Raw genomic sequence first — 20,015 nt, forward strand, 5'->3', positions numbered from 1 at the left:
GCAGGCTTAAGCAGTACGTGGACCGAGAACTCCCAGAAGTGCAAGCTGGATTTCGAAGGGGCAGAGGAACCAGAGACCAAATTGCAAACATGCGCTGGATTATGGAGAAAGCTAGAGAGTTCCAGAAAAACATCTACTTCTGCTTCATTGACTACGCAAAAGCATTTGACTGTGTCGACCACAGCAAACTATGGAAAGTTCTTAAAGAAATGGGAGTGCCTGATCACCTCATCCGTCTCCTGAGAAATCTGTATGTAGGACAAGAAGCTACAGTTAGAACTGGATATGGAATAACTGATTGGTTCAAAATTGGGAAAGGAGTACGACAAGGCTGTATATTGTCCCCCTGCTTATTTAACTTATATGCAGAATTCATCATGCGAAAGGCTGGGCTGGATGAATCCCAAACCGGAATTAAGATTGCCGGAAAAAATATCAACAACCTCAGATATGCTGATGATACAACCTTGATGGCAGAAAGTGAGGAGGAATTGAAGAACCTTTTAATGAGGGTGAAAGAGGAAAGCGCAAAATATGGTCTGAAGCTCAACATCAAAAAAACTAAGATCATGGCCACTGGTCCCATCACCTCCTGGCAAATAGAAGGGGAAGAAATGGAGGCAGTGAGAGATTTCACTTTCTTGGGTTCCATGATCACTGCAGATGGTGACAGCAGTCACGAAATTAGAAGACGCCTGCTTCTTGGGAGAAAAGCAATGACAAACCTAGACAGCATCTTAAAAAGCAAAGACATCACCTTGCCGACAAAGGTCCGTATAGTTAAAGCTATGGTTTTTCCAGTAGTAATGTACGGAAGTGAGAGCTGGACCATCAAGAAGGCTGATCGCCGAAGAATTGATGCTTTTGAATTATGGTGCTGGAGGAGACTCTTGAGAGTCCCATGGACTGCAAGAAGATCAAACCTATCCATTCTCAAGGAAATCGGCCCTGAGTGCTCACTAGAAGGACAGATCCTGAAGTTGAGGCTCCAGTACTTTGGCCACCTCATGAGAAGAGAAGACTCCCTGGAAAAGACCCTGATGTTGGGAAAGACTGAGGGCACAAGGAGAAGGGGACGACAGAGGATGAGATGGTTGGACAGTATTCTCGAAGCTACTAACATGAGTTTGGCCAAACTGCGGGAGGCAGTGAAGGATAGGCGTGCCTGGCGTGCTCTGGTCCATGGGGTCACGAAGAGTCGGACACGACTGAACGACTGAACAACAACAACAACAAAGGGAGCTACTGCACCTGAAGCTTTTTCCACACTCCGAACATATATACGGTTTCTCTCCTGTATGATTTCTTTGATGTAATGTAAGGGAGTTGCTGAAACTGAAGCTCTTGCCACACTCCAAACATTTATAAGGTTTCTCGCCTGTATGAGTTCTTTGATGCAACGTAAGGGAGCTACTGCACCTGAAGCTTTTTCCACACTCTGAACATGCATACGGTTTCTCTCCTATATGAGTCCCTTGATGCAACATGAGTTGGCTACCACGACAGAAGCTCTTGCCACACTCCAAACACTTATAAGGTTTATCTCCTGTGTGCAGTCTTTGATGCGAGGAAAGGGAATTGATGCAACTGAGGCTCTTGCCACATTCCCAGCATTCATAAGGTTTCCTGCCTTGATGACTTTGTTGATGTCTAGTAAGTGCACTATTGTGAGTGAAGCTCTTTTCACACACCAAACATGTATGCGGTTTCTCCCCAGTATGAATTTGTTGATGCAAGGTAAGGGTGTCGATGCGACTGAAGCTCTTTCCACACTTTGAACATGTATAAGGTTTGTCCCCTGTATGAGTTCTTTGATGCGAAGTAAGGTTACCACTCTGACTGAAGCTCTTTCCACACTCCGAACATGTATGCGGTTTCTCCCCTGTATGAATTCGTTGATGCAAGGTAAGGGTGTCGATGCGACTGAAGCTCTTTCCACACTCTGAACATGTATAAGGTTTGTCTCCTGTATGAATTCTTTGATGTGAAGTAAGGTTACCACTGTGACTGAAGCTCTTTCCACACACTGAACATGTATAAGGTTTCTCCCCTATATGAGTTCTTTGATGCAAGATAAAGGCACTACTGTGACTGAAGCTCTTTCCACAGTCCAAACATTTATACATCTTCTCCCCTGTATGAGTTCTTTGATGCAAGATTAGGGTACCACTCTGAGCGAAGCTCTTTCCACACTCTGAACATGTATAAGGTTTGTCTCCCGTATGAGTTCTTTGATGCAAGGTAAGGGTACCACTCCGACTGAAGCTCTTTCCACACTCTGAACAGGTATACGGTTTCTCCCCTGTGTGCACTCTTTGATGTATAGTAAGAGCTGAGTGACTACCCAATCTCTTTCCACACACTGTGCATTCATGCTTTTTCTGCTCTCTGTGAATTTGATTTTCACCACCCTGAGACGTACCAGAGTCACCATCTGATTTCTGGTTTCGTCTCCCCTCTCGCCTGCTACCTTCATCTTGTGCCCCCAACTTCCTTTGCTCCTCCTCCTCTTTGGCTCTTTGTGGTGACATTTCTGATTGTTCCCCTTCTGCCAGCATCCCTTTAACATCTCCTGATGGAAATAAAAGGCAAACTGAAGAAATGCCAAAGGAGTGTCATCACCCCAGGTCCCAGGAGCATCTAGCAGTTTCCTCACTGTGAGAAGTGAAGTTACAGGGAACGAGGCAGGAAGCCTTCTCAGTAGTGGTGGCCACCCTGTGGAACGCTATCCCGCCAGATGTCAAGGAAACAAATAACTATACAACATTTAGAAGACATCTGAAGGGAACTTTTTAATGTTTAATGTTTAATTATGCTTTTAGATTTGTTGGAAGCCAGCTAGAGTGGCTGGGGCAAACTAGTCAGATTAATAGGGTATAAATAAATTATTATTATTATTATTATTATTATTATTGTTTGTATACTCCACTATACCCAGAGGTCTCAGGGCACTTCACAGGAAATATCACAATAGATATAATCAGAATAAAAACCCGATAACAGCCCTCCAGAAAAGAGCCACGTTTAAAAAAGGGCATTGGATGTCAAACAGATCAACCAAAGGCCTGGTTAAAAAGGAATGTTTTTGCCTGGTGCCTAAAGGTGTACAATGAAGGCACCAGGCGAGTGTCGCTGGGGAGATCATTCTAGAGACGGGGAGCCACTGCATAGAAGGCCTCTAGAGGAGAAGGCACATAAATAAGGGCCTTAGAAGGGGCCTCAGGGTCCAGGTAGGTTCATATGCGAAGAGGCGGTCCTTGAGGTATTGTGGTTCTGAGCCATTTAACGCTTTATAGGTCAAAACCAGTACTTTGAATTCATGCAGTCACGGACAGTTGGACACGACTAAGACAACTAAACAACAACAAAGGTGTACAAGATAGGCGCCAGACGAACTTCCCTGGGGAGAGCATTCCACAGATGGGGAGAAAATGCAGAGAAGGCCCTGTTCTCGTGTTGCTACCTGCCGGACCGCTTGAGGAGGCCCACGAAGGAGGCCCTCAGAAGGGGATCTCAGGGTCCAGGTAAATTCATATGGAAAGAAGCAGTCCTTGAGGTATTGTGGTTCTGAGCCATTTAAGGCTTTATAGGTCAAAACCAGCACTTTGAATTGGGCCCGGAAACTAATTGGTAGCAAGGATAATCAGACCAGGATTGGTGCAATATGCTCAAACCGTCTTGCTCCGGTGAGCAACCTATCTGCTGAATTCTGCACTAGCTGAAGTCTCCAAACTGGCTTCAGAGGCAACCCTACGTATAACGCATATGTATATCAAACCTTGAAGTTCCCAGAGCACAGACAATGGTAGATAGTTGGTCTCTAAGGTGCTACTGGAAAGAATTTCCTATTTTGTTTCGACTATGGCAGACCAACACGGCTACCCACCTGTAAATGGTAGATAGGCTATCCCTGTCCAGATAGGGGTGTAGCTTGGCCACCAGCCCAAGCTGATGGAAGGCAGTCCAGGCCATCGGAGCCTCGAGTGACAGCAAAGGATCCAGGACTAACCCCAAGCTACAAACCTGCTCCTTCAGAGGAAGTGTAACCCCATCAAGAGCAGGCAACCTTCCAGCCATCTGCTCTAGGGAACCACCCACTAACTTAGCCTCAGTCTTATCTGGATTGAGCTTCAATTTTTGGCTCTCATCCAATCCATTACCAAGGACTGGAACCACTGAAAAGCAGGGCCACCCACCCCCAGTCCACAGAGTTGCTCCAGAAGGATACCACAGTCAATATTATTGAAAGCCGCTGAGAGGTTGAGAAGAATTAACAGGGACACATTTCCTTTTTCTCTCTCTCGACAGAGGTCATCATAGAGGGTGACCAAAGCAGTTTCTGTGCCAAAACCAGGCCTAAACCCTGATTGAAATGGATCCAGAAAATCACTTTCTTCCAAAAGCACCTGGATCTGATCTGCGACCACTCGCTCCATAACCCTGCCCAGGAAAGGGAGCTTAGCAAGAGGCCAGTAGTTGGTTAAGTGTTCTGAATCCAGGGAAGGTTTGTTAAGGAGCGGTTTTACCACTGCCTCCTTCAAACACGCAGGGACCACCCCCTCTCGTAAAGAGGCACTGATCATCTCCCTGGCCCAGCCAGCTGTTCCCTCCCTGCTGGATTTTATCAGCCAAGAGAGGCAAGGGTCTAGAGTGCAAATGGTCACCCTGACTGATCCAAGCACCTTGTCCACATCCTCGAGCCTTACCAACTGAAAAGATTAATCCAGCACAACAGGATTAGACTGTGCTCTGAACACCCCATGAGATTCATCTGCTATAACAGCAGATTCAAGGTCTTGGTGGATGCAAGCAATTTTATCTTCTAAATGTTTTGCAAACAATTCACAGCAAGCTACTGCTGGTTCTACCACCTCCCTTGGGCCAGCCTGTAAAAGGCCCTGTACAACCCAGAAAAGCTCTGCCAGATGACATATTGAGGATGCAATGGAGGCAGAAAACTATGTTTTCTTTGCTGCCTTCACTGCCACCAGCTACGTTGGATATTGAGCCCTTACCAGTGTTTGGTTGCATTAATTTGGATTTTTCATCCACTTGCATTCAGTCTCCCAGCTTGGAGTATACCAGGGGGCCAGTTATTATTATTAGTAGTAGTAGTAGTAGTAGTATCATTATTATCCTGTGTGTATAAGATCTCAGCCACACCTGGAATTTTAATATGGACTTGAAGTTGCTTGTTTGTCTTCTTTTTTTTAACCTCTTCTGCCCCAAACTGCTCTTGCAGAAACTGCTGTTTTTAATTGAAACACAAATGTTATAAAATGTGTGGGGGTGGGGGGTGTTATTGGGTTATTTTTGTTTCTGTTTTGATTATATTGTAATTTTATTCTGTGAACCACCCTGAGGTCTGTGGGTACAGGAAGGTATATGAATTTAATAAATGATAGTAAAAACAGGCCAGATAAAAATTATTACACGTTCCAGGGGGTGCCCCTGCAGAAGGTTTTCCAATGCTTAACGGTTTGCCTTGACCCCAAGCCCTAAGGGGAGACCAAGGAAGGTCACCCACCTGCCCAAGTTGGCCTGCAGGGAGGAGAGCAGGAGAAAGATCTGCCCTTCCATTGGGAAAAGATGTCCTACCCCCCATTGAAAGGGGGAAAGACCTATAAATGCATTATTTTAGAGGAATTATATACAGAATGCAACAGTTATGGGAAATGTAAATATAATAATAATAATAATATCCTTTGCAAAAGCGTGTGCATTAGGAGAGGTCTTGAAAAATAATGTGAAAATCTGGATAAATTGACTAGAAAAAGGGAGACACAGAAGAAAACTTAACATTGAAACGGTTTGCCTAATAAGATTTTTTTAATCCCTCCCCATACTCCCTCCAGCAGGACCACCACTGTGCCCCCCCCCCGTTATAAAACATAATAATAACATGACCTACCTCCAGCGCCTCCGCGAGGAAGGACAGACGCCGCCATGACCAGCATCTCTCCCCCCCCCCACCACCACGGGAAGCGGGACGGGAAGCGGAAGCTCCTATCCTCCCGACAGTCTTTTTTTTCCTCCGCTCTAGGAATCTCAGCTCCGTCGCCACTGCTCTTAACCGTTTCGGAGCCGAGCGGCAGGATCCTGTGGGAATCTATGATGATGTTGGCATCCGTCTGTTTCAGGAGACCATGATGGAGGAGTGTGGCTTTCGGGGTGAGGTAAAGATGTTGGGAGAGTTGCAGCGCCTTCTCTGGCTGTTGAGACTGATATGGGGGACATGTTTATTCTATGACCTATGGATCCCTTTCACTCAAATATGGGGGAGGGGGAAGCAACTCAGCGGGGGGGGGGGAGAGAGAGAGAGAGAGAGAGAGAACATTCCTGGAGGGGGTGGGCACAGTGTAGGGAAATAATGCATAGACAGAAGAAAAATAAAGAAAAATTAAAAGGGGTGCTGAAAATGCACTTGAATAATATCTAGGGCAAAGGTGAAAGGCAAGGCAAGACTCTAGTCCTAGGATATCGAATCGGAGAATTGTAAAGTTAAATGGGCCCAGATGGTCACCTAGTTGTTGTTGTTGTTGTTCAGTCGTTCAGTCGTGTCCGACTCTTCGTGACCCCATGGACCAGAGCACGCCAGGTCACCTAGTACAACCCCATATATAGTGTGGGGGGGGGGGTATTTGATCCCCTGCAAATTTGCCCGTTTGCCCTCTGACAAAGAAATGACCAGTCCATAATTTTAATGGTAGGCTTATTGTAGCTATGAGAAACAGAATAACAACAGGAAAACCCCCAGAAACCCAGAAGACAAAAGTCAGAGATTGATGTGCATTATAATGAGTGAAATAAGTATTTGATGCCCTATCAACCAGCGAGATGTCAGGCTACCTGTTATCTTCACTGTATCTCTCACTGCTACAAACCATCCTAAGTATCTTCCGAAAAGCTTGGCTCAACATCCAAAAAACCAAAGTGCGGCACCAAAAAGTATAAAATAACCCTTCTGCAGCGCCACAAATCCAGATCAATGTTGTAACGTTGGAAAATGTTGATCACTTCTCCTACCTTGGCAGTTACCTTTCCACAAGGGCTGACATTGATGCCGAAATCCAGCATTGCCGGAGCTCTGCGAGTGCGGCTTTCTCGATTGAAGTGCAGAGTGTTTGAGGACATTCACAAGGAAACCAAAATGCTTGTTTACAAAGCTATTGTAGTACCAACCTTACTGTATGCTTGTGATACATGGACCACTCCAACTCCTTGAAAGATTCCATCAACGGTGTCTCCAAAAAAAATCACACATCACTTGGGGAGACAGGCGAACTAATACCAGTGTATTGGAAGAAGCAAAGATCACCAGTGTTGAAGCAATGATTCTTCAACATCAACTTCGTTAGACTGGTCATGTTGTGCGGATGTCTGATTATCGTCTTCCAAAACAACTACTCTATTCGGAACTAAAAAATGGAAAGCGTAATGCTGGTGGTAAAAAAAAAGAGGTTTAAAGATGGTCTCAAGGCAAATCTAAAACCAACAATTGGGAAACACTGGCCTGCGAGTGCTCCAATTGGAGAACAGCCTTTACCAAAGGTGTAATGGGCTTTGAAACTGCAAAGGAGAAACGTGCTAAGAGGAAGGCAGGCTTGGCAAATCCACACCGTGATCAACTCCCGCCCGGGAACCAATGTCCCCACTGTGGAAGGACATGTGAATCCAGAATTGGCCTCCACAGTCACTTACGGACTCATTGTTAAAACCGTTGTTTATGGAAGACAATCTTACTCGGCTATGAGTGATCGCCAAAGAAGAATAAAAATATATGACAGATATATGGGGCTGGAAGTTTCCTCCTCCCCACTGAGATGTACAGAGGTAATAGTGAGCCACCCACTTTGAAGGCTTAAAAAAGCGAATTGTATAAATTTGTGGACTAGGCTGTCAGTGGCTACAAACCCTGATATCTATTTTTGCTTTATTTATTTATTTATATTTATTATATTCGTTAGTGGAATAATTACACTGAATAACGGCTTTTTATAAGTTAAGGTAAGGCATGTGGGTTTTTTGTGGGGGTTGTTGTTTTGATTTTCATTATGTATTTTGTGGTTTTATATCTTGATTTTATTCTGAGACCCCATGGAATAGGATAGTATGTAAATTCAAATAATAATGATAATGATAAAAATGATGGCAATGATTATAAGGCATTGGGATGATTTTATGAAACCAAGAAGATGGGAGTCAGAATGCATTTCAACTTTCCTGTGTTATTTACCGTATATTCCCACCTTGTGAATGGGCTGACTCCTGAGAAAACCTGCACTGAAGCGAGTTTTAAATGGCTTCTTAGGAATTGCATACTTTTGTAGGCATTTATTATTTTGTTCCCTGAAATTTAAATGCAGCTTTACTATACATATATGTTTGGGTTTTTTTTAATCTACGGTTCAGGAAAAATATAACAATTACATTCTCAGTAATAAAAAAATTAAAATTAGTATTTGTTATGAAATAATTAATAGAAAAGGGTGTATCCGAGGAAGTGTGCAAGGACACGAAAGCTCATACCAAGAACAAACTTAGTTGGTCTCCAAGGTGCTACTGGAAGTGCTCGCTTCGGCAGCACATATGCAAGAATTGGAACGGTACAGAGAAGATTAGCATGGCCCCTGCGCAATAAAAAAATAAAAATAAAGTGCTACTGGAAGGAATTTTTTAAATTTTTTATTTTGTTTTAATATAAAAGATAAAACTCAAGAGTTAAATGCACACCAACATTTGACACATCTGCACAGGCTTGCATCAACAAAAATGTTTTTAGCGGGTGCCGCAAAGAGTAGTGAAAGCAACTGCCTCTTATCAATAGGCAGGGAGTTCCAAAGTCAGGTGCAAATATTTTTCAATTTTTTGACAGCCCTGTTGGGCAAATCTTGTACATCGCATTTCCATAATTAATTTCCTAAAAAGATGCACAGAGAAACAGATCCCCACAACGAATCAGTTTCCTGGCTCAGATCCCGGCCTTAAGGATTTGCTTGCCTTCTTCCCCTCTTGCCCATGTGCCTGGTGGAAAAATGGGCAACCTTTGGCACAAGATGTGGCAGAGCACCAACAAGACACATTGGGGTCTGCGCAGGCTCTCCGCCAGTGGCGAGGAACAGTTCGTGCAAGCCTTATCGTGAATGACACATACAGCGGAGGCTGCCAGTGGGGGACACCAGTGGGCAGCTTCTAACAAGGCAACAAAGATAGCGGCATGAGCAGAGACACAGAAGCTCAGCAAGGCAGGGGGAGAGACATCATCAGAGCAAGATGGCCGTTTGCTCCCTGAACTCCTCTCTTATCAGAGCTACGAAAGATCCAATCTACAATTTAATCAGCACAGTTCATGTCCGTATCCTCACCTTTCACTAGAGCAGGATTCCCAAACTTGGGTCTCCGGTTCTTCTTGACTACAACTCCCATCTCAGTGAAAGCAACTGCCTTGTTTCATTAGGCAGGGAGTTCCAAAGTTGGGTGCAAATTTTTGGGCAAATCAGGAACATCGCAAATTGCATTTCCAAAATTAATTTCCTAAAAAGGTGCACAGAGAAACAGATCCCGACAATGAACCAAGGTTTCCTGGCTTAGATCCTGTCTTTCCTCTGGACTTCAGCAGCAGACCCAGCCATAAGGATTTGGGTGCCCGCTTCCCCTCTTGCCCATGTGCCTAGTGGGAAAATGGGCCACCTTTGGCACTCAGAGCAGCAACAAGACATACTGGGGTCTGCGCAGGCTCTTCGCCAGTGTCAAGAAACAGCTCCTGCAAGCCTTATCGTGAATGACACACATACGTGGGTGGGTGGGGGACACCAGTGGGCAGCTTCTAACAAGGCAGCAAAGATAGCGGCATGAGCCTGAACAGCAGCAGATCCCTTGGGTGCAAGGAAGCAGACACACACAAGCTCAGCAAGGCAGGGGAGCAACGTCATCGGAGTAAGATGGCCGTTTGCTCCCTAAACTCCTCTCTTATCGGAGATATGAAAGTTGCAAGCTACAATTTAATCAGCAAAGTTCATGTCCAAAGTGCAAGCATTTTAGTGAACGACAGACATATGGGGGGGGGGGACCAGAGGACATTTTCTAACAAGGCAGGAATGAAAGGGGCATGAGTAGAGATGAAAAATTTCCGGAAATTTTAAAGCCATGGGGAGGGGGACACACGTTTCTCCCGTTTTTTTCCGGAAAAAACGGGGGGGGGGGAATTGAGTGTGGAGTAGGTTTTGAAACTGCATGAAACACAGTGTATATGAAAGTATTAGGCTTGCAATAAAACAGGTAACCACCCCCCTTTCCCTCAAAAGCAACAAATAAAGCAAGAAACCATGAACATAAATAATAATCAAAATTGCCCCTTAGCATTAACAGCAAATAAAGTTAAGGTCCACCTCTATATTTAAAGCAACAACAGAAGACACAACATATACATGCAGTTTATTCTATCTCACTTTCTGAACTACTGCTATCATTTTCCATTTCTTCTTCCTCTTTGTCATTTTTCTCATGGACGTCTAAAAAACAGCTTTGGGGGAAAACGAGGGGGGATGGGGGGACTATTCCCCCCCCAAAAAAATTTCCTAGTTTTTTACCCGGCCTTCCCATCTCTACTTGAGGACAGCCAGGAAACTGTCTCACTAACACACATGTATTTTTAAATGTTTGACCGCTCTTCTGTGCAAAACTGATGTATCTAAAAACTGTATTTAAAACATAATTCGGTTTTTTAATGTGTTCTGGCTGAGGTTATATCTCCTTCCTTTGCAAGATTATCAGATAAACAAATACTTTCACATAGCTGCACAGTGGATTTCACATTTCCAGAATGCATTGCTGGGGGTGGGGTGGGGTATGGAAAATTCTAATGGAGAAGCTGGGGGGAGAATACACAGCACAAATACATCCCATCAGGAACCGGCCACTGCCTGGATATTTCGGAGACATAAAATTGAAAGCCCTCCTAGGCAGATGAAGGTGAAGAAACGCACATCCTGAAACAGTGACCTATTAACACTCTAGACACAGGCTGGAAAATCAATGCATCTTCTATACTGTTCAAACTTTTCTGTTGACCAAAGGTGTCATGGACTTTGAAGACACTCGAACTCAGAACACAAGGGAGAAGCGTGCTAAGAGGAAGGCAGGCTTGGCAAATCCACACCGTTATCAACTCCCGCCAGGGAACCAATGTCCCCACTGTGGAAGGATGTGTGGGTCCAGAAGTGGCCTCCACAGTCACTTACAGATTCATTGTTAAAACCGTGTTTATAGAAGACAATCTTACTTGGCTATGAGAGATCGCCAAAGAAGAATTTCTCTCTTGACTGCGTATTGAGGCTTATTATACAGGATATGTTTTTCAACAGCATTTGTTCAGCATTTGTTCATTAGAGGTGTTATCTGAGGGGCTGTACTCTCATTGCCAAGATCCACTTTACATATGTCAACAGAATTCCAGCGAATACATTTGTGTCTATGAAAAATATCAGATCAATTCCGGGCAGATTAACAAATCTTGGGGATGGGAGAAATATTCAAGGAACACCATATACAACTGATGGAATACATGAAAAATAATGCATGGGAAAGAAAATAGAGCATAGTTATGTAAATTTAACTCAGATTATGAGAACAATCTGCAACACAGCCCATTAAAAGGAATAAAAATTCTAACGGAAGCAAATTCTAAGTCTGAACACAATCATTGGCTTACTCTCTGAAGGAGTTGTTCGCTATGATTAAAGATCTTCCCACACTCCAACCCTTTCTAAGATGTTTCCTTTGTACAAGTTCTTTACTGTTTAGGAAGGGAGCCCATCATTGAAGTTCTTTCCATAAGCGAAACATTTCTAAGATTTTCTCCCTCTATGAGTTATTTGGTGTCTACTGTGACTGAAACTCTTTCCACACTCCAAACATGTATACGGTTTCTCCCTGTATGAGTTCTTAGATGTAACATAAGGGAGTTTCTGCAACTGAAGCTCTGTCAACACTCCAAGAGTGTAAGAAGAAGAGGTTGGATCTGATATCCCGCTTTATCACTACCCGAAGGAGTCTCAAGGCGGCTAACATTCTTCTTTCCCTTCCTCCCCCACAACACTCTGTGAGGTGAGTGGGGCGGAGAGACTTCAAAGAAGTGTGACTAGCCCAAGGTCATGCAGCAGCTGAATGTGAAGGAGCGGAGATGTGAACCTGGTTCACCAGATTACGAGTCTACCGTTCTTAACCACCGCAGCACACTGGCTCCCTGGACGAGTTCTTTACTGTGTAGGAAGGGAGCACCTGTCACTGAAGTTATTTCCATACGCCAAACATTTCTAAGATTTCCTCCCTGTATGAGTTCTTTGGTGTCTAGTAAGGCTACCACTGAGACTGAAGCTTTTCCCACACTCCGAACATGTATACGGTTTCTCCCCTGTATGAGTTCTTTGATGCGACTTAAGGGAACTGCTGCACCTGAAGCTTTTCCCACACTCCGAACATGTATATGGTTTCTCCCCTGTATGAGTTCTTTGATGCAACGTAAGGGAGCTGCTGCACCTGAAGCTTTTTCCACACTCCGAACAGGTATACGGTTTCTCTCCTGTATGTGTTCTTTGATGCAACGTGAGAAGGCTACCACGAGAGAAGCTCTTTCCACACTCCAAACATTTATAAGGTTTCTCTCCTGTGTGCAATTTTTGATGCAAGGTAAGGGTGTAACTATGTCTGAAACTCTTTCCACACTCCAAACATGTATATTGTTTCTCCCCTATATGAATTTTTTGATGCAAGAAAAGGGAGTAACGGCGACTGAAGCTCTTGTCACATTCCCAGCATTTATAAGGTTTGCTGCCTTGATGAGTTTGTTGATGTGTAGTAAGCGCATTTCTGCGAGTGAAGCTCTTTCCACACTCCAAACACGTATGCGGTTTCTCCCCTGTATGAATTCGTTGATGCAAAGAAAGGTCACTACTTTGACTGAAGCTCTTTCCACACTCTGAACATGTATATGGTTTCTCCCCTGTATGAGATCTTTTATGCGAGGTAAGGGCACCAGTGTGACTGAAGGTCTTTCCACATTCGGAACATGTATAAGGTTTCTCTCCTGTATGAGTTCGTAGATGCAAGATAAGGGAACTACTTCGACTGAAGCTCTTTCCACACTCTGAACATTTATAAGGTTTCTCTCCTGTATGACATCTTTGATGCAAGGTAAGGCTACTACTCTGACTGAAGCTCTTTTGACATTCAAAACATTTATAAGGTTTCTCCCCGGTATGAGTTCTTTGATGCGAGGTAAGGCCACTACTTCGACTGAAGCACTTTCCACACTCTGAACATGTATACGGTTTCTCCCCTGTATGAGTTCGGTGATGTGACTTAAGGTGGCTACCGTGCCAGAAGCTCTTTCCACATTCCAAACATTTATACGGTTTCTCCCATGTATGAGTTCGGTGATGTGACGTAAGGCTCTGGATATGAATGAACCTCTTTCCACACTTGGAACATTTATACGGTTTCTCCAATGCATGAGTTTGTTGATGCGAGGTAAGGGAGCTACTGTCACTGAAGCTCTTGCCACATGCTGAACATGTATACGGTTTCTCTCCTGTGTGTACTCTTTGATGTATAGTAAGAGTTGAGCGATGACCAAATCTCTTATCACACATGGTGCTTTCATACTTTTTCTCCTGTCTGCGAATTTGATTTTCACCACCCTGAGACGTACCAGAATCACCTTCCGGCTTCTGCTTTTGTCCCCCCTCTTGTCTGCTGCCTCCATCTTGAACCCTCAGCTTCCTTTGCTCCACCTCCTCTTTGGATCCTTTTGGTGACACTTCTGATTGTTCCCCTTCTGCCAGCATCTCTTCAGCATCTCCTGATGGAATAAAAAGGAAAACTGATGAAATGCGAAAGGAGCGTCTTCACCCAAATCATTCAGTCAGGACACTGAGATCCAGGTCCCAGGCCTTCTGGTGGTTCCCTCACTGCAAAAAGGGAAGTTACAGGGAACGAGGCAGAGGGCCTTCTTGGTAGTGGTGCCCACCCTGTGGAACGCTATCCCATCAGATGTCAAGGAAATAAACAACTATCGGACTTTTAGAAGACACCTGAAGGCAGCCATGTATAGGGAAGTTTTTAAAGTTTTATGTTTTATTATGCTTTTATATTTGTTAGAAGGCAGCTAGAGTGGCTGGGGTAACTCACTCAGATCCGAGGGGTACAAATAATGAAAGTATTAATATTAGTATTATTATTTATTGTGTTTATATACCGCCCTGTACCTGGAGGTCTCAGCGTGGTTCACAGAAAAGATCACACCATATATAATCAGAATAAAAACAACATCCCAACAACACCCCCCACAAAAAAGAGCCACATTTGAAAAAGGCTATAGGATGTCAAACATATCAAGCAAAAACCTGGTTAATAAGGAACATCTTTGCGTGGCACCTAAAGGTGTATACCCCTTCATGGATCACTGCCTTGTCGTGGCAAAGGGGCTTGAATAACTAAGAGAAGCTATGACCTATGCCGTGCAGGGCCACGCAAGATGGACATTTCAGCCGAGAATTTACACTAAATGTGATCCACCTGGAGAAGGAACTGGCAACCCACTCCAGTATTTTGCCATGAAAGTTCCATGGACATAAAAAATGAAAAGCTTTGAGAGGAAAGTGAGAGTTTCCAAGGCATGCTCTGGTTCATGCAGTCACGGACAGTTGGACATGACTCAGACAACTAAACAACAACAAAGGTGTACAAGATAGGCGCCAGGCGAACTTCCCTGGGGAGAGCATTCTACAGATGGGGAGCCAATGCAGAGAAGGCCCTGTTCTCATGTTGCTACCCTCCGGACCACTTGAGGAGGCCCATGAAGGAGGGCCTCAGAAGGGGATCTCAGGGTCCGGGGAAATTCATATGGAAAGAAGCAGTCCTTGAAGTATTGTGGTCCTGAGCCATTTAAGGCTTCATACGTCAAAACCAGCACTTTGAATTGGGCCCAGAAACTAATTGGTAGCCATTGCAGTCAGACCAGGATGGGTGTTGTCATGGCAACCTTGCCTTTTTTGTTGCCGTAAGTAATAGCCGGCTCGGATTTCTGGCTTCAAAAGCATTTATTTCGTCCTTGCTAATTACAGAGTCATAAATCACGTCTGCTCCCTTTCACTGCAAACATCCTAACTGCTGTCTTCCGCTTCGCGCCCTTTCCAGCATAAGAATTTCCGGGTGGCTTGGAAATGACGTGTAAATCTCTTTTTCCCTCTCTTGCTCCCCTCCCCCTGTGGCCAGGATGCTTGTTCCTCACTTCCTCCTATCAATCTTCTTTTACCTGATCTTTGGAATGCTGATTAGGATTGTAGCCTAGGAAGTAGGGTTAGATCAAACCAGTTCTGCTAAGTTCAAAGATTCTTTTACCTGATCTTTGGAATGCTGATTAGGATTGTAGCCTAGGAAGTAGGGTTAGATCAAACCAGTTCTGCTAAGTTCAAAGATTCTTTGTTCTCCTCATGGCCACATGGCCTGTGAGGGGAGTTTGCTCTGGGCACTGTTGATTGGCTGATTTGAATTTCTGTAGGTGGGTTTTGGGGTGAATAAAAGTTGCTGGATGAGGGAGAGAGGGGGTCTTTTTTCTCCCCTTCCTCTCTCTCAGACAGGTTTCTGCTGGTCAGTTTCCTTGTCTGTCTATTATTTGAACTCACGCATTTGTGGTTTTAAATCATAAACACCACAATTCAGGGCCGATCGTGCCAATAGCCCATGTCAACCCCTCAGAGCTCTTTGGAATCCCACTGGATTCATCAGCTTCTGAGGGCAGACCTTCCTTACAGGTCCCCCGTCTCTGCGGAGGGAAAAAGGTGCTGAAATCCTAAATCTCAACAGGAAGTGATCTGAGCATGACGAGGGACTGATGTCAATGTCCCCCACCTTCAAATCACCCTCTTCCTGCCCAATCGAGAAAACAAGGTCTAGAGTCTGGCCTGCCATGTGCGTTGGGCTGGTGACATGCTGGGACAGCCCCATGGTTTTCATGGCAGCCATAAAGTCTTGAGTCACCCCAGAGCCATCTGTTTCGGCATGGACGTTGAAGTTTCCCAGAACTAGCAGTCTGGGAGACCCTAACACTGCCTCTGAGACCAGCTCCGTCAGCTCAGGCAGGGAGACTGTTGGGCAGCGAGGCAGATGGTAAACCAGCAGAATCCCTAACCTGTCCCGATTGCCCAAAGCCAGGAACACACACTCTAGATTCACACACCCTGAACTGGACAGAGCGCCTGGAGATAGAGAATCTCTACAGACCACAGCAACTCCCCCTCCCCCACCCTTGAGTCTGGCCTGATGCTGCACTGAGTGGGCACAGCTGGGTGAGACCAACTCCACCCTGTTCACCCACCCAGGTTTCAGTGATACATGCCACATCAGCCTCCTCATCCATAATCAGATCATGGATGAGGGAGATTTTATTCTGGACCGACTTGCTGTTCAACAGCAGCAGTCGCACACCCAAGGGCTGCCTGATATGACAACCACAATTCCCTAGGATGGGGGGGGGCCTGTGCCGTGTGTCTCTTACCCAGCCTGCCCCTCCTCCCACACCATCCCTCCACCTACCCAGCACCACTGAAACTGGGCCTCCCTGTGCTCCTTCCCTCCCAGGGACATCCCACCAAATGCCCTTATAACTTTTAAAAACAGTTTAAACACTAAAAAACAAACAAGCCCAATTTAAAAGCATATAAAAAAAAGGCTCTAAGCAGGGTGGTATCTTTTACCTCTAACAGCCCAGAGCTCTGGCCCTTAGGGCTTTCCCACTGCCAACATCCCTCCATGTCCCCATCTCCATTCCCTGGAACTCACCAGATCTCTCTGAGGGTCCTGGGAGAGAACAGCCAGAGGTTGTGGGGAGGGATGCAGGAGGCAGCCTGACTAGGTCAACCGTCCATCTTCCTCCTTCCATCCTCGCTAGGTTTGCAGGATCAGCCTTTTCCTTCCTTCCTGAGAAGCTCAGAAGCTGCAGGTTCCTGGGGGGGAGGAAGAAGCAAAGGGAGCCTCAGAGACCCTGCAGGCATTTTCCTGCTCAATACCATTTGCTGGTGAATGAGAACCCAGCCAAGGTGTGGAGCTCCCACATGCAGTTTCCTTGGTAAAAGAGGAGAACCTTCCTCCTGGATCCAAACAGCTGAGGAAAGTGGAGTCATGCCTGAAAGAGGATCTTCTTCCCACCACCATTAAAAACACCCCTTTCCTTTTTTGCCAGCCTGGAGCTGTGACACGGCTGCCTCCGCCAGTTCCTCCTCCTCCTGCAACCCCACTTTAGGGGAAGGGGCTGTAGTTCGAGGGCAGAGCATCTCCTCAGCAGACAGAAAGCCCCACATTCCGTCCCCAGGCAGGGCTGAGACTCAGCTCCTGAAAACCCCTTGCTCAGGGGGAGCAGGGCTATTTGGGTGCAGCTCACTGGGCTTGGAGCCCCCAGCTCTGCTGCAGCAGTTCATTTTACAGCTAATGGTTCTCTTCTTCCCATCCTTAAAGTCTTCCCTCCTTCGTCTCTCCCAACACCTTGTTCCTTCCTAGGGCTGGTCTGCTATACAGAGAGACTGCGCCCTCCTTGGGTGCCTTCCTCCTGAACCCCAAAGGCATTGAAGAAGAGGAGTCCATGCCTCATAATGTTGAAATGAGTTTACAGCTGATTCTGCCGTCTCTACCCAGCATTGACCCCTCTTTCTCCAAAACATCAACGCCTCCCTCCTCCTCTTCCCAGAGCCCTCCTGCCTCCTTTCCTTTGTGGGGTTTCCGGCCCCACCCTAAAACTCCCTCTCTTCCCCCCCCCCCCGCCTTGCCTTCTTGCCTTGCTCTCCTCCTGGGGCGCCCCTGCACCCCTTAAAGCCTTTTGCACTCATTGTAGCTCTTTGGGGGCTGAATTGGGGGTGTAGCCCCATGCATTTTCCCTCCCATCGCTGCCTTTTTGCAAAACCACCTTCTTCAAGAGGCCTTCTCTCCTGCAAAGCCCCCCTCCCCCAAAAAAACCAACCTTGCAAAAGGCACAGTCTTCCGAGCTGCAAAATTTCCTCCTCTCAGCTTTTCAAATGCAGGAGGATGTAACAAACTGAGGAGGAAGTGACACTTTCCGCCTCCCCCCCCCCCCGGAAGTCCTCTGTCATAATATAATCGCTGCCTTTAACCATGGAAGGGCCAGTGTCTCTCCCACCCCCCACCCGAACTGCATGGTGCTGGGGACATTGCGGATTCTGCCTATGGGACCCCACAAAGCGACCCCCTCATAGCGAGCTATGGCTGGTTCTACCACCTCCTTTGGGCCAGCCTGTAAATGGCCCCTTACAACCCGGAAAAAACTCTGCCAGACGACATAATGAGGATGCAATGGAGGCAGAAAACTCTGCTTTCTTTGCTGCCTTCCCTGCCACTAGGTAGGTTGGATAATGAGCCTTTACCAGTGTTTGGTTGCATAATTTGGATCTTTCATCCACTTGCGTCCAGTCTCCCAGCTTGGAGTATACCAGGGGGCCAGTCGGGCTCCACAAAGTGGGAGAGGGCGCTCAGGAGTATTATTATTAGTAGTAGTAGCATTACTAGTAGTATTATCATTATTAGCCTGTCTGTATGAGGCCTCAGCAACACTTGGACTTTGAATGTAGACTTGGAAGTTGCTTGTTTCTCCTTTTTGTTTAAAGCCTCTTCTGGCCAGAACTGCTCTTGCAGAAACTGCTGTTTAAAATGTGTTTGTTGGGGGGGGGTGTTATTGGGTTGTTTTTGTTTGTGTTTCGATTATGCCCTTCCATTGGGAAAATATGTCCTGCCCCCATACAAAGGGGGAATGACCTATGTATTATTTTAGCGGAATTACACACAGAATGCATTATGCGAAATGTAAATATTCGTGGAAATAACCTTTGCAAAAGCGTGTGCATTAGGAGAAATGCTGGCCAATTTTCAAGAGCTCCATTTAAAAATAATAAGAGGTGAAAATCTGGATAAAGTGACGACTAGAAAAAGGAGACACAGAAAAAAACTTACATTGAAATAAGCATAGGGTTTTTTTTTTAATCCCTCCCGCAGGACCCCCACTCTCCCCTCCCCAAGTTATCACATATGATGATATTATGACGCACCTCCAGCGCCTCCGCGAGGAAGGACAGCCGTCGCCATGAGCAGCATCTCCCTCGGGAAAGCGGGACAGGAAGCGGAAGCTCCTATTCTCCCGACAGCCTTTCTTCCCTCTCCGCTCTAGGAATCTCCGCTCTGTCGCCGCTGCTCTTAACCGTTTCGGAGCCGAGCGGCAGGAGCCTCTGGGCTGCTCCGGGCAGAGAGCGAGGGGAGGCGGGCGCCTCGCCTCCGGAAAGCTCTGCTGGATCAGCTGCAAGGCGTCCCAAAAATGTTTTCTTTATTTTTAAATTTTTATTTTATAGAAACATTTTATTTCCAATTTTCAAATTAACAGCAGTTCCCGTTTTGGTATATAGATATCCAATCCAAATTTGCAATAGATGACTAGTTTTATTCTCCTTGCATATAATTATATTTCTCCAATTAATTTCTTATTTTTCCCTCCTAATTCTATAATTAGTTCATAAATGTTACATCAAACCTGCTAATGTTTTGACCTTTTCACAGTGTTCCTTAGAAGAGTCTATAAAGTTTTCCCATTCTTGATTGATTTCTTTCTCATCTTGGTGCCTGATCTTCACGGTAGTTTAGCCATTTCGGCATAGTCAGTCTTCTTAGTTATCTATTCTTCTTTCATTGGGACCTTGACTTCTTTCCCCATGTGGGCTAGTAGCATTCTGGGCGCTGTAGTCGCATAAATAGTCTCTCTTGCTTCCTTGGCAATTCAAAAGACCTTTCATTCCTTACAGACAGCCACCCAATCTCAAACAACACAATAATACAGCAAGTGGACTTAACATGGACACTGGTTACCATAGTCTGCAATAAACCCAGATGCCAACTTTGCTGCCACATACACCTAGACAACACCATTACTGGCCCCAACAACATCAAACATACCATCATAGGAG

At 45.5% G+C, this 20,015-nt stretch overlaps 2 protein-coding genes and 1 non-coding gene across 3 annotated transcripts in view; 1 reads left to right on the forward strand and 2 right to left on the reverse strand.

The window, feature by feature from the left end:
• Positions 1–5,969, reverse strand: part of LOC117042510 — a 54,187-nt gene extending 48,218 nt beyond the window's left edge. The window contains 2 exon segments of the mRNA XM_033142056.1: positions 1,252–2,572; positions 5,912–5,969. Of these exon segments, the coding sequence (XP_032997947.1) occupies positions 1,252–2,572; positions 5,912–5,957 (1,367 nt within the window). The 5' untranslated portion in view covers positions 5,958–5,969.
• LOC117042511 (zinc finger protein 208-like) overlaps positions 1–20,015 on the reverse strand; it is a 76,135-nt gene that overhangs the window by 28,999 nt on the left and 27,121 nt on the right. Inside the window, exons 6-7 of the mRNA XM_033142057.1 lie at positions 12,304–13,630; positions 10,665–10,666 (exon numbers count right to left, since the gene is read on the reverse strand). Of these exons, the coding sequence (XP_032997948.1) occupies positions 12,315–13,630 (1,316 nt within the window). The 3' untranslated portion in view covers positions 10,665–10,666; positions 12,304–12,314. The remainder of the gene's footprint in view (positions 1–10,664; positions 10,667–12,303; positions 13,631–20,015) is intronic.
• Positions 8,569–8,678, forward strand: LOC117043049. Its single transcript, XR_004426136.1, has one exon. It is a non-coding gene; the product is annotated as a U6 spliceosomal RNA (small nuclear RNA).

The sequence above is a fragment of the Lacerta agilis genome, chromosome 2 (genome assembly GCF_009819535.1).
Source record: "Lacerta agilis isolate rLacAgi1 chromosome 2, rLacAgi1.pri, whole genome shotgun sequence".
Classification (NCBI taxonomy): domain Eukaryota; kingdom Metazoa; phylum Chordata; class Lepidosauria; order Squamata; family Lacertidae; genus Lacerta; species Lacerta agilis.